Source organism: Peromyscus eremicus, chromosome 4 (assembly GCF_949786415.1).
Source record: "Peromyscus eremicus chromosome 4, PerEre_H2_v1, whole genome shotgun sequence".
In the NCBI taxonomy this organism is placed as follows: domain Eukaryota; kingdom Metazoa; phylum Chordata; class Mammalia; order Rodentia; family Cricetidae; genus Peromyscus; species Peromyscus eremicus.
The window spans coordinates 65,440,148-65,455,837 of record NC_081419.1 but is presented as its reverse complement, the minus strand read 5'-3'; the positions used below and the strand labels follow the sequence as shown (position 1 = coordinate 65,455,837).

General features: G+C 35.0%; 1 protein-coding gene across 1 annotated transcript; it reads left to right on the top strand.

Moving 5' to 3' along the window:
- Positions 1–4,659: 4,659 nt before the first annotated feature.
- LOC131908334 (olfactory receptor 4C3D-like) lies at positions 4,660–5,604 on the top strand. Its single transcript, XM_059259388.1, has one exon. The coding sequence runs from the start codon at positions 4,672–4,674 to the stop codon at positions 5,602–5,604; it is 933 nt and encodes a 310-aa protein (XP_059115371.1). The 5' UTR covers positions 4,660–4,671.
- The last annotated feature ends 10,086 nt before the right edge of the window (positions 5,605–15,690 follow it).

Below are 15,690 nucleotides of genomic sequence, written 5' to 3'. Positions count from 1 at the left end.
CCAGAGTAGACCAGTCCTGGCATCCTCTAGACCACTGCCAGCACTCCCAGGTGGGGTCATCCTTGTAGATTCCTGAGAGCCACCCTGGCGCCCTGCCTCTTCCTATTCCCATGATTTTCTCATCTATAATGGCATCTCCCTTCCTGCCCTCCCACTCTGTCCCTGTTCCAGCTCGACCCTCTCATTTCCCTATGTTCTCATCCCCCACTCCTTGCCCACCACACCCCCACTCCCAGTCTGCTCATGTAGATCTCATCCACTTCTCCTTTGCTGGGCCATTGATGTGTCCCTCCTAGGTTTTTTTTTCCTATTAGCTAGCCTCTCTGGAGCTGTGGGTTGTGGTCTGGCCATTTCTTCCCTCACATCTAGTATCCACTTATGAGTGAGTACATACTATGTTTATATCAGCATTATTTGTAATAGCAAGGACCTGGAAACAACCTAGATGCCCCTCAACTGAAGAATGAATAATGAAAATGTGGCACATATACACAATGGAGTACTACTCAGCAGTAAAAAAAATGACATCACGAAATTTGCAGGCAAATGGATCAACTAGAAAATATCATCCTGAGTGAGGTAAACCAGACTTAGAAGGACAAACATAGTATGTACTCACTCATAAGTGGATACTAGATGTGAGGGAAGGGATGGCCAGACTACAACCCTTTTGTTTTTATTTATAAAACCTTCCCTTTTTATTTAGACAAAAAAGGAGAATTGTTGCATGATATTTTGTTGTGTTTGACAAATAAAGCTTGCATGGAGTCAGAGGTCACAGCTAGCCACTAGTTAACCATAGAGATTTGGAGGATGTTAGAGAGAGGGACAAAAAGTGGTAAGGCAAGGCTAATCCCGGGTCTCAGTCATTTTGGTTGGAGGAACCAGAGAGGTTGAAAGCAACTGTGGCTGCTCCCCTGCTTTTCTGATCTTTCAGATATTTACTCAGATATCTGATGCCTGGTTTTTATTGGTAAGATTAATTAGATTTATTCTTCATGTGGTGGCTTGAGCATATATTCCAGTGATGAAGCCAGAATGTCATAACCAAATAGATAAACAAAAGCAAGCAAACAAACAAACGAAAAATCAAAGGAGGCTCATCAACTTTGAGAGATTATGTATTTTGAAGAGGTCTTAAATTAGATCGCATATTACCAATGAAAGTGAATAAATAGGATCACAATTCTATAACTTACTTTACACCATCTTGAGTAAGTGAAATAAACCTTAATAAAGCTGTAAATAATGTATTTATACAGTTGGGATTACTATATAGTTAATATTAAAGTGGCTTAAAAATAAAGCATGATGGAATCAATGTACATTATCCTTTAATAGTATGTTTAGGGCACATGAGGAATGGAACAGGACTAATAGTATGTTATCAACTGATTTCACAAAATAAATAAGTTGGTTATTTTAATTCTCCTGATAGTATAAGTGGGATATTCTCAGAGGAATCTGAGAAGGTGACATATTTCAAATTCCCAAGTGCTTCTGAATTTATTATTTTTTTCTCCACCTCCATAAATCAGATTCAGAAACATTGCTTTTCAGGGCTTATTTGGAAGGTGGTATAAGAAAGGTTAATGATGACTGTCGATATTTACAGGTTCTGTGGAGCAAAGTAAAGAACAAGATGTAGACCAAAGAGACTTGAACTTATATCTTTAGATCTGTTCTTCAGTAAATGTTTATGATGGAAGACAAGGCTGAATCCCTCCATGCCTAATTATTTTTACCTATTGATTAAAAGAAACTGTAACATATACAAATGACTAACTTTCAAGCTGGAGTTTACAACTTGACAAATTATTGATATTGCTTAAGAAGGCAAGTGGGCTAAAATTTCTTAGCTCTGAAACATTCCATAATGCATTTTGTGACCACAGAAAGAACACAAGAGATAAGAAAGGAATAATAGAATATTCAGAAAGGCATTGAAGTTTCTTCAAAAATGTGTTTCTTAACTGAGAATAATATATTTTTCAAGAAAATATTAAATAGAGGTGATAACATAACCATGCTGTCTTGCTGTATTAATTTCCCACATTTTGTCTGTGTAAAATTTATGTAATTACAAATTTCCCTCAAAATATATCACATTAATAATACAGCATTGAGCTTATGTCTTCCAATTAAAAGATTTTTCATTTTTAATTCCTACAGAAAAGGATGACTTTTTAAAAAGTGAGTTTTGTGACATGGACTTTGTACTGTTAGCTTTTTAGTAATGGTGTCAATACCTTTCTGACATACATGGAAATCATTTTCTCCTGAGAGAGTTCTTCATGGAAAAGCAATCAGGTGGTTCTACATGTGTTGCTGTATGAGAGGTGAGTGAAAACATGGTGATTGGTCAAAGCTGCATCTTTCAGAATTGTGTCTGAGAGGAGCCAAATCCAAGAACTTCTTTCTTGGCAAAAGCCATGATAATCTGACTTCATAACATTCAGGAGCTGACTGGTGCCTCATGTTCCCAAATTTTAACTCCCTTATCACAAGAGGTAAATCCTTATTATTTTGACACGGTGAAAATCTCGAATAAATACTTCAGGACTTGGCAGTTGGACTACAATTTTCTAGTCATACTCCCCACTATATCTCTAGTACAAAAACCATTTGGAGTAATTAGACAGGGGACTCATCAGTAGAGATTTCCTGTTTGTGTTTGGAGGAGAGAGGCTGCTTAGTAATCAAGTAGAAAAAGTATGATTTCAAAGAGTAGCAGAGTAACAACTCATGAAGTAAACATTCTTTGTGCCAGAAAATTACATTTGTCATTTGTGTTTGAAATGTAATTATGTGAGACAAACGATGTCACCATTTTCATAATTGGTATATTATTTAAAAAAATGTTCATAAAAAGTAAGTAGCTGATACCGACAACTTTTTCATATATATTTGTTGATAATTAGTGGAACTTTTCTCCCTTTATCTTCACCTTTGCTAAAGTCAGGTACCTTCAAATTACAGAATATTTGTAAGAGAAAGAGGTCAAATGCATTTTATGTACATTTCAGGGTAAAGCTAAGGTTATAGTCTTCCAAGTGACATTAAACAACTTCCTTAAATTCTCTAAGACTCATTTATTTTATTTATTAAATAGGGATAATAGTATACAACTTACTATCAATCTAAAGATAATCGAGTCTGTTTCTTGACAAGCACTCAAAAAAATGTTGAGTGTTCTAGCTGAGGTCTGTACACATGACATTGTTTCAACAGTAGCAATAGATTCTTTTGGGGGGGTAATATGAATGAAAACTTTGGGTGATTTTACTATATTCTTTTTTTTATTTCCCCTGCAAACAATTATTTCTATTAGCACCGCCCTTTCAATGGGATCATGACGTAAACACCCCAACAAGACTTTTGCTTCTCCTCTCATTCTTCCATATCTTATCCATCATAGAGCAGTTAGAGCAATACGCACAAAAGCTAAGTAAGTTGATGTCTCTATTCTGTATAAAATCTGGAGGCTTGACTTGTTATCCAAAATAAAACCACACTCTTTAATATGGCCTTTAAAACCCTAAAAATATCTACAACAAACTCTCTTTGTTCACTGAACCTAACCCCAGGATGCTTTAGGTTACTGATACAACCTCTGATCCTTCCACGGGGATTCAACCTACTTGTATTTCTATCTGGAGCTTTACAGTAAATGTATTCTTACCTTCTCTCTTACTCACTTCCAATCTAGATATGGATTCCTAGTCAGTGAAGACTTTCTTTTTTTGCCTTACAGGAAGTAATGGTTTTCCTAAGACTCCACAATAGCATTATTTTGCTGTTATTCTCACATCAAGTGCTGCACTCTAATTATCTATATAATTCTATTTTTGACTCTTCATATTCATTTCATATGGGAATATTAAAAGACTTTATCTTTATTTTTAATTAATATATAAATATATATATATACGTATATATAAATTTCAGATCACAGACTGACAGACATATAATGGATAATAATGTATATAATATAATATAATAGACAGCATACAATAGACAATAAATATTGAATATGACTTTTTAAAAAATTTCTAAACAAATCTGGTTAATAAGCACATGTTAAAATTATAGTACGTTTAAGTAAGTTTTCTCTTACATACACATACACACACACACACACACACACACACACACACACTGTTTTGTAGATATACTCCATGACAACCCTGATTTTTTGAGATTAATTGTGAATTAATATGTAACTATACTTATACTATAACTCTGGGTGGGAGTGAAATTGAGAGCTTCATCTGAAGTTCTGTAATAGAATATTCTGTTTCTGCTTGAGTTCGTATAAAAATAAGCCACTAATATATATAGTTTCAGAAAAACCCATGGCCAAGACAGGAAAAACATGTGACTTGTGTGAATTTTTTTTTTTTTTTGAAAAATTGTCTATTGACCACATGTAAGAAGATTTCAGGATCATTGTAAGATGTTGAAATTGATTCTAATTTCTTTTTATAAAATAGATGAAATAGCATATTTCTTCTCTTTTGCATACCATGAAACATAATGGTCTTTTTTTTATTAAAATGATTTTCTCTTAAGTATACATAGGAAGTAAGTTTCTCATCAATTTTGCTATTAAGATTCTTTTTTTTTTCCCCAGGATAACTCAGTACTTCTAAGCTCCCCAGCATCATTCAAATGAAAGAAACCAGAATGAATGTAACTGAATTCATCCTCATGGGGCTGACACAGAATCCCCAGTTGCAGAGAATTCTGCTTTTGATGTTAATCATCACCTATGTCGTCACTGTCACGGGAAACCTGCTCATCGTGTGTACCATAGTCTGTAGCCAGACTTTGAACTCCCCAATGTACTTCTTCCTGGCATTTTTATCTCTCATAGATGCGTGCTATTCCTCTTCTATCATCCCCAAAATGATGGCAGATTTGCTCTCAGAGACAAAAACCATCTCATTCAGTGGCTGCATGGTACAACTTTTTGTTGAACATTTCTTAGGAGCTTCAGAGATTGTCCTCCTTGTGGTCATGGCCTATGACCGCTATGTGGCCATCTGTAGACCTCTGCACTATGTGACCAGGATGAACCACCATACTTGCCGTCTCCTAGTGGGGATATGCTGGATAATGGGTTTTCTTCACTCTTTTGGGCAGATACTTGTTACTCTCTGGATTCCTTTCTGTGGTCCTAATGTCATGGACCATTTCTGTTGTGACATCTTCCCCCTGCTACAACTGGCCTGTGCTGACACTTTCCTCCTTGGTCTCCTGGTTGCTGCCAATGGTGGTGTAATTCCTGTGATCACCTTCACAATGCTTCTGGTGTCCTATGTGGTCATTCTGTGCTCCTTGAGGACACACAGCTCTGCAGGGAGGAAAAAAGCTCTCTCTACCTGTGGCTCCCACATCACAGTTGTTGTCTTGTTCTTTGTGCCCTGCATTTATACATATATGAGACCAGTGACAACTTTTCATCTGGATAAAGCCATAGCAGTGTTTTATACTCTTGTCACTCCCATGTTAAATCCAATTATCTATACTGTAAGGAATGCAGAGGTTAAAAATGCAATTAGAATGTTACTGAGAAAGAATTCAATATTAGATAATAAATGATATAATATGAATATTTTATTTTTGTATTTTCCCACAACATTGCCTGTTATTCATGAAAAATAAATTTCTAGATCCTCAGTGGATCCTAGAAGCATTAATATTATTAAACTCTACATACATGTATCTATTATAAATTAAATTTTTAAATTAATCACAATAAAAATTTAATACAACTAGTTAAATAAAAATTATACTAGCATATTAAATAATATTTATACTCTGTGACGATTATTTAGTGAAATCAGGGTCAATCAAACACAAGCACTGTGACACCATTATGCTCCATGCTGGTACCTCAGTAACTACTTAAACACTGAAAATTATTAGAGTGCACATTGTGAATATGATGGTCTAGTATAAAATTCTTGACCTAGGTTGTACCCAGTGGGATGATATGTAGTTTCTTCACATAACAAAGACGGTAATGCAATTCCAATTTATAAATTATATCTGGACCTTTCCATTTAATGTTTTAATGATTCTATTTAATATTGACCCAGTGACTATGGCCAAATGGAGATTACTATATCATAAATTCTTTCCTAAGTGCTTCTTATACCTATGTTATGATTATACCTGTTTTACAGATTAAATAAACTGTAGTTCAAAAAGTGAAATAACTAGACCAAGATAGTGAGAGCTACTAGTTACTTTCACACTCTTTCAGATTTAAAGTAGATTCTCTTCAACCTTTCAAATGGTGTAAAATGCAATATTTGGGTCAGAAAATTCTCATGTTGTTTATAGTTCTATTTTCTAGCTTGAGAGTTGCATCTTGTACCTTTATACATGGAGTATTAATTTTCAAACTGTACTATCTGTGAGCATTTGTGGCAGAAAGAAATCCAATTTGGAAGAAAGATAATTGACAAAATTTCTTCTCTTGCCATTTGTTTGTTCTATCTAACTTGCTTTATTTGAGTTTCTTTTAGCATTGGATTTAATTTTGTTTTTCTAAAATTGATCATATTTAGTTCTATATAAGCGATTCAAGTCTCAGCCTATGGTATTATTACCAAATAAAATCATTAAATCTGATAATTATTTAAAAGGGAAGAGGTACACCAGCCTTTAACCCAAATCTCCCTTACTCCACAACCTATGTTTTTTTTCTTAGATGATATTCCTTATCATTGGTTTTAAATTGTGGCTTAATGTATAAAATACATTTTAATTATGTTATAAACAGTGTCACTTATTGAATTAAAATCATCAATGATAATTAAATGCAGCTGTTTTAAAAGGTGAAAGAATCTACATTAGACAATTTTACATTTAAACAGTAAGTTTTACGTTCAGCTCACCGAATGTGGAATTCTCTCCAAACCTTTCGTTTAGGACTGTGGAGACGGCCCAGTTGTTAAGAGTACTTGTTGCTGCAGTAGAAGAACTAGGTTCATTTTCAGCACCCATGTGGCAGCTTACAACCATATGTAACTCCAGTTCTAGGGGATCCACAACTCTCTTCTTGTCTCAATGGGTACTGCACACAATGTTTCACTTATGTCATTCAGGCAAAACACACATACACATAAATTAAATAATTCTTAACAAACAAATACTTCTTTAGGATGTGGGTTATAATTTCCATCAAAGGAATACAGGAATAATTATTCTATGGTTGACCAAAAATGCTTTATACCTAATCTATGTACCTTGCTTATAAGATTCTGTTCTGATTAACTATTGGAGCTTTATAAAAAAAAAGTAGTCTTTGTCCAGAGTTCAAATGTGTATTCATAACTGTCTTTACTGCCATCTTTTATCTGATCTAGTTTTTGTCCTTTGGCTGGAATCAGTGGATTCTGTGCTGTATCAATACTTAGAAAGCATCACAAATACAGAGGTACTACATAGAATAAGAACAAAGGCATGGTATTGGAGATATTTGGGTTTATTTATCATTCTGCAACTATCTCTTATCCATTTACCTCCTTTAGTTGATCTTATCCCTATAAGCTATTTATTCAGATTACTTGGAAGGTGAACACATTCTGTGACTCTGTCTGTGATAATATACACATTTATTTATTTTTTAAGTTTTTACACAATATGTTTTGATGATGCTATTTCCCTCTTGCAACTCCTCCTAGAACCTACCAACTGCCCTATGCCTCATATTTCATGTTATTTCCTTTCTTTAAAAATCCCAAAGATAAGAATTATAAAACCAAAGCAACAACAATAGCAACACATATACACAAACAAAATAAAACAAAAATCATGGAGTCTGTTTTGTACTGGTCAGCTTTCTGAGTTTGGGGCTTGCCCTGGAGTGTGTTTGGTATACCCAGTGTCACTTCATTGGAAAAAAATGATTTTTATACTAGCTGATATCAATTGTAAATGGTGTTTTTACATGAATGGGACTTAGCAGTGTTCAGTATGTGTTCCAACTCATGAAGTGGGCCTTAAATTAAATTTTAAACAAGTGGTTGGTTACTTCCATAACATGTATGCCTCTGTTGTGCCAGTATAGGCTGACTGGATGCTATTGTAGGTAGCAAGGTTTTAGCGAGGTGAGATTGATTATTACCTTTCTCTTCTGGTAATATATGTATGGTACCTTTGAGCACCATGGAAGCTATGATTCTTCACAGAAATTGAAAAATAAAATGCTTTTCATCAATTTGTTTAGTTTTATGTAAAATACTGAGAATAGATTTCTATCTATCACATTGCAGAAGATCAGGTCCTGATGTATCAAGAACCTCAACCAGATACCCTGAATCAATATATTCATTTTTTTTTAAGCATTGTTTTTTGTTGCTGTTTTTTTAAAGATTTATTTATTATGTACACAGTATTCTGCCTGCACATATGACTATAGGCCAGAAGAGGGCACCAGATCTCATTACAGATGGTTGTGAGCCACCATGTGGTTGCTGGGAATTGAACTCAGGACCTCTGGAAGAACAGCCAGTGTTCTTAACCTCTGAGCCATCTCTCCAGCCCTATATTCACTTCTTTAAATATCATACATGTTCCCATATCTGCTGAAAGCAGGAAGCTTAGATTGCTTTCTAGAGATTGTATGCAACAATCAAATTTGCGTCTATAAAGCTTCTTCATTTTTAACAACTTTATACAAACCCTCAATATTAATGAGTAGTTTTTTTCCTCCCTGGGAAATGCTCCTCTGCTGACTGGAGGGCATGAAACTATACATAAGAACATTTTGGCAGGCAATCAATTATTATAGTAGTTCACAAATTTATCAAATATCATGCTAATACCTCAACTAACTTCCTTTTGAATTTTCAGATACTACATTTTCTTTTTATAAAATTCTTGTGATTTCCTCAGTGTATAAAATGTACAATAATTACATTTCCCTCTAATTTCTCCAGATCCTCCTCAATATGCCCCCCTCTAAATACCAACTGTGTCTTGATCTGTGTTTAATTTTTTCTATAATTTTGGTTTACTCTTTCAGTTTGAAGTAATTATATATATATATATATATATATATATATATATATATTTGTATCTTCGATGGTTTTTTTCTTTCCTTTCTTTTCTTTTTTCAAACTGACTCCTTGATTGTTGTTCTAGAACAACACAATTTTCCTTGAGCTCTAATATTTTCTTTTTTAAAAGTTTTCTTCATGAGTTATCACTTATTTGGCAATTATAATCTCTGTCCTTTCTCTAATTCCTTTTTTATAAATATTTTTATTTTATATTTAATTTAATTTTACATATAGGCCACAGATTCCCCTGTCCTTCCTCCTCCCACCTCCAAGCCTTCCCCCAGCCCATCCCCCATTCCCACCTCCTCCAAGGCAAGGTCTCCCCTGGAGAGTCAGCCCAGCCTGGTAGATTCAGTTGTGGCAGGTCCAGTCCCCTCCTCCCTGCATCAAGGCTGAGCAAAGTGTCTCAGCATAGGCCCTAGGTTCCAAAAAGCCCCACTGCCTGGGGGCCTCCCAAACAGTTCAAACTAATCGACTGTCTCACTTATCCAGAGGGCCTGGTCCAGTTCCATGGGGGCGCCTCAGCTATTGGTTCATAGTTCATGTGTTTCTTTCTGCTAGTTTGGCTATTTGTCCCTGTACTTTTTTCAGTCATGATCTCAATATCTCTTGCTCATATAATTCCTCTTCTCTCTTGCCGATTGGACTCCTGTAGCTCCACGTGGGGTTTGGATCTCTGCATCTGCTTCCATCAACCATTGGATGAGAATTCTATCATAACAGTTAGGGTGTTTGGCCATCTGATCACCAGAGTAGGTCAGCTCAGGCACTCTTTCGACCATTCCTACTGCTGGTTGTTGTGGCACATGCTGATGGGATTTGCTGAAGGAGGCAGAGGCAGGAGGATCTCTAATTCTTGTTACATTGGGGAACATACTATAAAACAGTAATGTTTATAATCTCTCCATCCATCCCTGCAGCTATCTAAATACAGAGTTTGTGAAAAATGAGCCATCATGAATTGATATTAATATTTCATTTGATTGCCAGTTACCATCAAAAACACACCTGCTCAATCTCCAGTCTGACTCTTTTTCATCCCAGGACTGCAAGTCAAATTTAAGACATGTTTACAGATGATACTCAGTAAGGTACACATTCATTTCAGTTCTTTAGGTAATTTCAAAGCTTCACTCAAACTTGTTTCAGCTATCTCAAACACTCTGATGAGACTACATTATTCACAACTAATCAAATTAAGTTTAGTCATGCGATCTCAGTTTTGTTTATTATTTCCTTTCTTTACCTTGCCGTATATTATTCATATTGACTAAATTTTCTCAAGAAAATAACATTTCTTTTGTTTTTAATCTTTGAAGACTTATTTGAATACAGCTGTGTACATGTGATTGTATGTAGGAATATGCCATATTGTACTCACTTATAAGTAGATATTAGCTGTAAGTTAAAAGATAATTATGCTATGGTCCATAAACCCAGAGAGGCTAAGTAACAAGGAGGGCTTAAGGGGGGGCTGCCAAGGATCTCTGTGAGAAGGGGAAATAGGATAGATTTAGTGTGTAGACTGTGGACAAGAGGATTTGAGAACAGGATGGATCAAGTGGGTGGGGGAGTAAATACTTGGAGAAACGACTGCAATTGTAGGGGCTTCTAGGGGGCGAAGTAGAAATCTAATTCAAGGGAAACTACACGGAATCTATGAGAGTAATCCTAGCAAGGACTCCTGGTTATGGGGGACAAATAACCTGAACTTGCCAACTTCTATAACCTCAATTGGAGGGATTGGGATACCAATCCAGGCACAAAGCCTTCTACCTACAGCTTGTTTTGCCCTCAGAGTGTTCTGAGGCCAACAGGAGCTTAGCCGAATTGTCATCAAAGAGACCAGAAAGATTTCATCCAGCAACTGATCAGAGCAGATGCAGAATTCCACCTTAGGCAAAGCTCGGGGAGTCCTGTAGAGGAGGGGAAGGAACGATCAGAAGAACCAGAGGGATCAGGGAAACCAGGAGGACATGGCTCACAGACTCAATTGACTGGGACTCATAGGGGCTTGCAGAAATCAGGGAGCCTGCTTGTAGGGGTCATAACTAGGTCCCCTGTATGTATGCTATGGTTGAGTATTCCTAACAGTGGGGATAGGAGCAGTTGATGACTCTTTTCTTCCTATTGGCTTGCCTCCACCAGCCTTGATGTGATAGTATGTGTCTGTTCTTTTAGTAGCATATTATGCTATGTTTGATTGACATACCTGGGAGGCCTACTCTTTTCTGAGAGGAGATGGGAGGTCGGGATCTGGAAGAGAAGGGAGAAGTGTGATAGAGACTGTGGAAGGGGAAGGAAGGAGAAATTGTGGTTGGGATATAGTATATGAGAGAAGAATAAAAATAATAATTTCAAATATTGTTATATGTTTCTTTTAGTAGATAATTCCAGTAAACCTACCAATGTATGACAGCATAAATGTACCATGACATATTTGCTACAAACGACAAACATCTGAGAATAAGGGCATTGGACCAGGATTCAGGAGGTTTGGCCTTTATTTTGTCTTGGCAGATGATGTTCTGATAACCTGATTCAGTTTTCTATATTATAATATGGTAATACCAATGCCTTCTTTTGTTCTGCAGATTTAATATAAATGGCTAAATGAATTTTATAACTCTGAGTATAATTCAAGCATCTGACAATTTTCATTATGATCACGATAATATAATTCAATAATTAGTATCAGAAATGACTGCTTTGAAGCACTGTAAATTTTATCTGTTTTGATATATGCTGTTATAGTAACAGGTCATAACTAAAACTCATTATGTCTGAAAATGTTTCAATATAACAATGAAGTATGGGTTAATAAAATATTATAATGCAAAATTCTAAATCATAGAGTTACCCACTTAAGTGTTTAATTTAAATACTTAATTTTCAGACTCCTCACAAATATTCTTAGTTCATTTATTATCAAATATTGAAAATTATCAGTAGACTGTTTTGATTTCTCTTGGCATAGTGATTTGTCTTCAGCAGGACTCAATGAAAAGTTAATTAAAAGCAAATGCTGTAGAAGTCAGTTCTCTATATTCAGTGAAATAATAATTGTTTTTAGCAAAGTTTACTAATGGCAGTGGAATGCTCCTGAGGTCTAATTAGTCAGGACTAAAGAAATTCAGAGTTTGACTGCTAACAGGGCACATTGGCAATGCTTGATAAGCTCCAGAGAAAGGCATTATGCAAAAGAGCCTTTTATAATCAACAACAATTTAGCATGACTGAGCTAGTTGACATCTTTAAACTTACAGCTTTATGTCTTGAGGAACTAACAGCTACCTGGGGCCAGGACATTGAGCTTGTCAGACGAACTGATAGGTGAGAATTGCATATTTTGTAAAGGCAATGTAATTATAGACCTCAAGGAACATATGGAACTTAAACATCGTATGATCCCCACTACCCCAGACACTCTAGGCTTGTCTGTTTTCAGCATGCCAAACACTATGGATAACTCTGCCAATTCCACCCTCAGAGAAGTAAAAGTAGTCTGGAGTCTTTCCCTTATATTTAAATATATTTAAATTAGTAAATATCATACTATATATTAATTTTTCCATCCTAAATTTCCCTAATTAATATGACAACACAAGACTTTTCCTATGATGTTTTAAAAAATTAAAAAGAGAACTTTTATTGTTTCTTTTTGAAATATTCTCATATAACAAATGCTTGTCTAGAACTTGCTATAGGGCAGAGAGTGGTTTTGAGCTCCCAATGTTTCTGCTTTCATCTCCTAAGTGTTGGGTTTGTAGGTGTGCAAAACCCTGCCAGGATAAAACACCTACCTCACTGAGAGTTACATAGCATTCTAGGTGATCAATATTTTACATACACATTTCTCCAATGTCTAATAGTTCTTATGATTTCTAACTGATCTCAGTCCTTGAGAATTGCATATATATTTTTCTATAGAATGTTTATCTTTTTGTTTTGTTTTTTGTTTGTTTGTTTTTATGAGACAAGTTTTCACTGTGTAGTCCCAGCTGTCCTGGAACTCATTCTGTAGAACAGGCTGCCTCTGCCTCCTGAGTGCTGGGATGAAAGACATGGGCCACCACTACCTGGCTGCACGTTTGCTTTTTAAAAATATTTATTTTAATGTTTATTCCTAGGGTTAGTATTAGTTAGTTAGTAGAATAAAGTTGAAACAATTTCTATTTCTCAAGTCAGGGTTTTCAATCTTCCTGATGCTGTGTACCTTCAATACAGTTCTTCAGGTTGTGGTAACCCCTAACCATAAAATTATTTCATTGCTAATTCATAACTATATATAGTTTTGCTACTTTTATGAAGCATAATGTAAATAACTGATACAAGATTTCTGATATGTGACCCCCTAAGGGGTTGTGGCCCACATGTTGAGAATCACTGTTCTAAGTTGATACAAAGGTCACTGTATCATCCTGGGCATATACCCTGTTCTCTCTCCAGACATGTTGACTCAGAGTAAGAAATGCAATGATACTCCAGCATGTCCTCACAAATGTATGAAAATTTCATCTTGAATAATAAAAGCTAATGTACATTATCTACTTAGCATAGAAAATATAAAATGCAATTTTATAGACATGCTTTCTTTTCATTTTTTGGGAAATTTATGTCTGCAAATCAGAATGTATTTCACATGTTCTACAATTAATTTTACATTCTTATGCAAAAGTGATATATAATGCATGATATGAGTGACTGGTAAAGAACTGAGAATATGAAAATTAAATACATAGAAACAGGGGTGATAAATTTTTTCCTAGACATATGAACTGTGATGACAAAATGTCAGGAAAGGGACCACTCCAAGCTATCAACATAGACATTTTTATAGTTTCCATGTAGGCAAACATGTATATGCACATACATATATATATATATATATATATATATATATATATATATATATATATATATATATGGGTCTAACAAATATTTACTGAGTAACTACCTAATAGATACTTGTTTATAGTAATTATCATATGTGTGTGCATAAACATGTTATTTTATTTTACATAGTAGTCAGTTTCTGTTTTTACTTTAAACTTCTATTTTCAAACCTTCAAAATATGTGTTTTTTATCTTTAGTAAGTCTTTATGCATTTAAAAACCTAAAAGAAGTTGTTTTTCCCAGTCTGTTGAAACTATAAATTTATTAAATATGGTTATTCTAAATCAGTTATCCAGCACAAATTATATATATGTGTGTGTGTGTGTGTGTGTATATATATATATATATATATATATATATATATATATATATTCATTATATAGATTAAACAAATTGTATTTAGTTGCCTAGGAACACACACACATATTTTATATATACATATATATTCATACATGTGCTTGTGTATTTGTGTGTATAACATTTAAAGAAAAGAGGCCATGAAAAAGAAATGTATGGGGAACATAATTTGAAGAATAAATAACACTTATGGCCAACACTTAACTGCCTGGAAAGTGAATAACACATTTATTCTTAAAGATAATTAGCATTCTAATATCAAAAATATTAAATTCACTTTGCCTTTAAAAGATCCATCATATTTCTCACAGTTTACAGCATGGATACGTGACTGGGTGGTTGAAGGTGATTGGACTCTCTGACCCATGGACTAGGAAGCATCTGTATTCTTACAGGATGAGGTTCATCATTATTTCCCCATCTCATAATATGTGGTAGATCCTGAAGGATATGCCAGATCCTATACTAACACACTGAGGAAATAGATGTGTATAGCATATATGTTGTGGTAGATGCCATGGAGTAAATCACTTCTTCAATTTGTACATCTTGCTCAAAGCCCTGTTTACCAGAGATATGCTTTGATCATGTTCATTAAAAATATTAATCTTTCTTTATTGTTTAGAATGTTATACATGTTTATGATGTAACATGGTAACCCCACTAAGTAAATCTTAGTTTAAATGTGGCTACATGTTAATAACAACAACAAAAATGAGTGATTCTTCTTCCTTCAGCTACAATGCCAGTAGTTCCCCAGTAGGGGTTGGAAACCTCCTTCCTGTATGGCAGAAGTTTGGCTGGTTGCATTTATGAAGGTAACCATGGCTAGGGTGTTAGTGAGTGTGGTAGTCATTAAGCCATGTCTTTCATTCACTGTCACATCTGTGTGATCAAATGTAAATTCAGAAGGCAAGACTATTCTTTACGTGGGTGAGCACTTTGTAGGTTATGAAATGCATCTTGTCATGTGAAAGTACACAGACTCAGGGGAGAGCCCAGACATACAAACCATGATAGTGAGTCAGAAACATCATGTAGACTTTGGAAATAGGGGAATCCAAATTTCATAGATAGATAGATAGATAGATAGATAGATAGATCAGCATTTTTTCTGTAAATTAAGTGGTAACTACTGCATTATAGCTGTATTGTAGCTGATAGTATATGAAGAGAACATGATAAGGAGATAAAAAAGAATGGAAGCCACTACTGGGTTAGAACACAAAGATGTGCTCCACAGTTACAGAAAGCACCATCGCTGTGGTATGAACATCAGATGGCAATGCATTCAGGATTAATGACCTACATTTTTGTTTTTGTAGGGAGTTCAGGTCTTGGGAAGGTGCTATTTCCTGA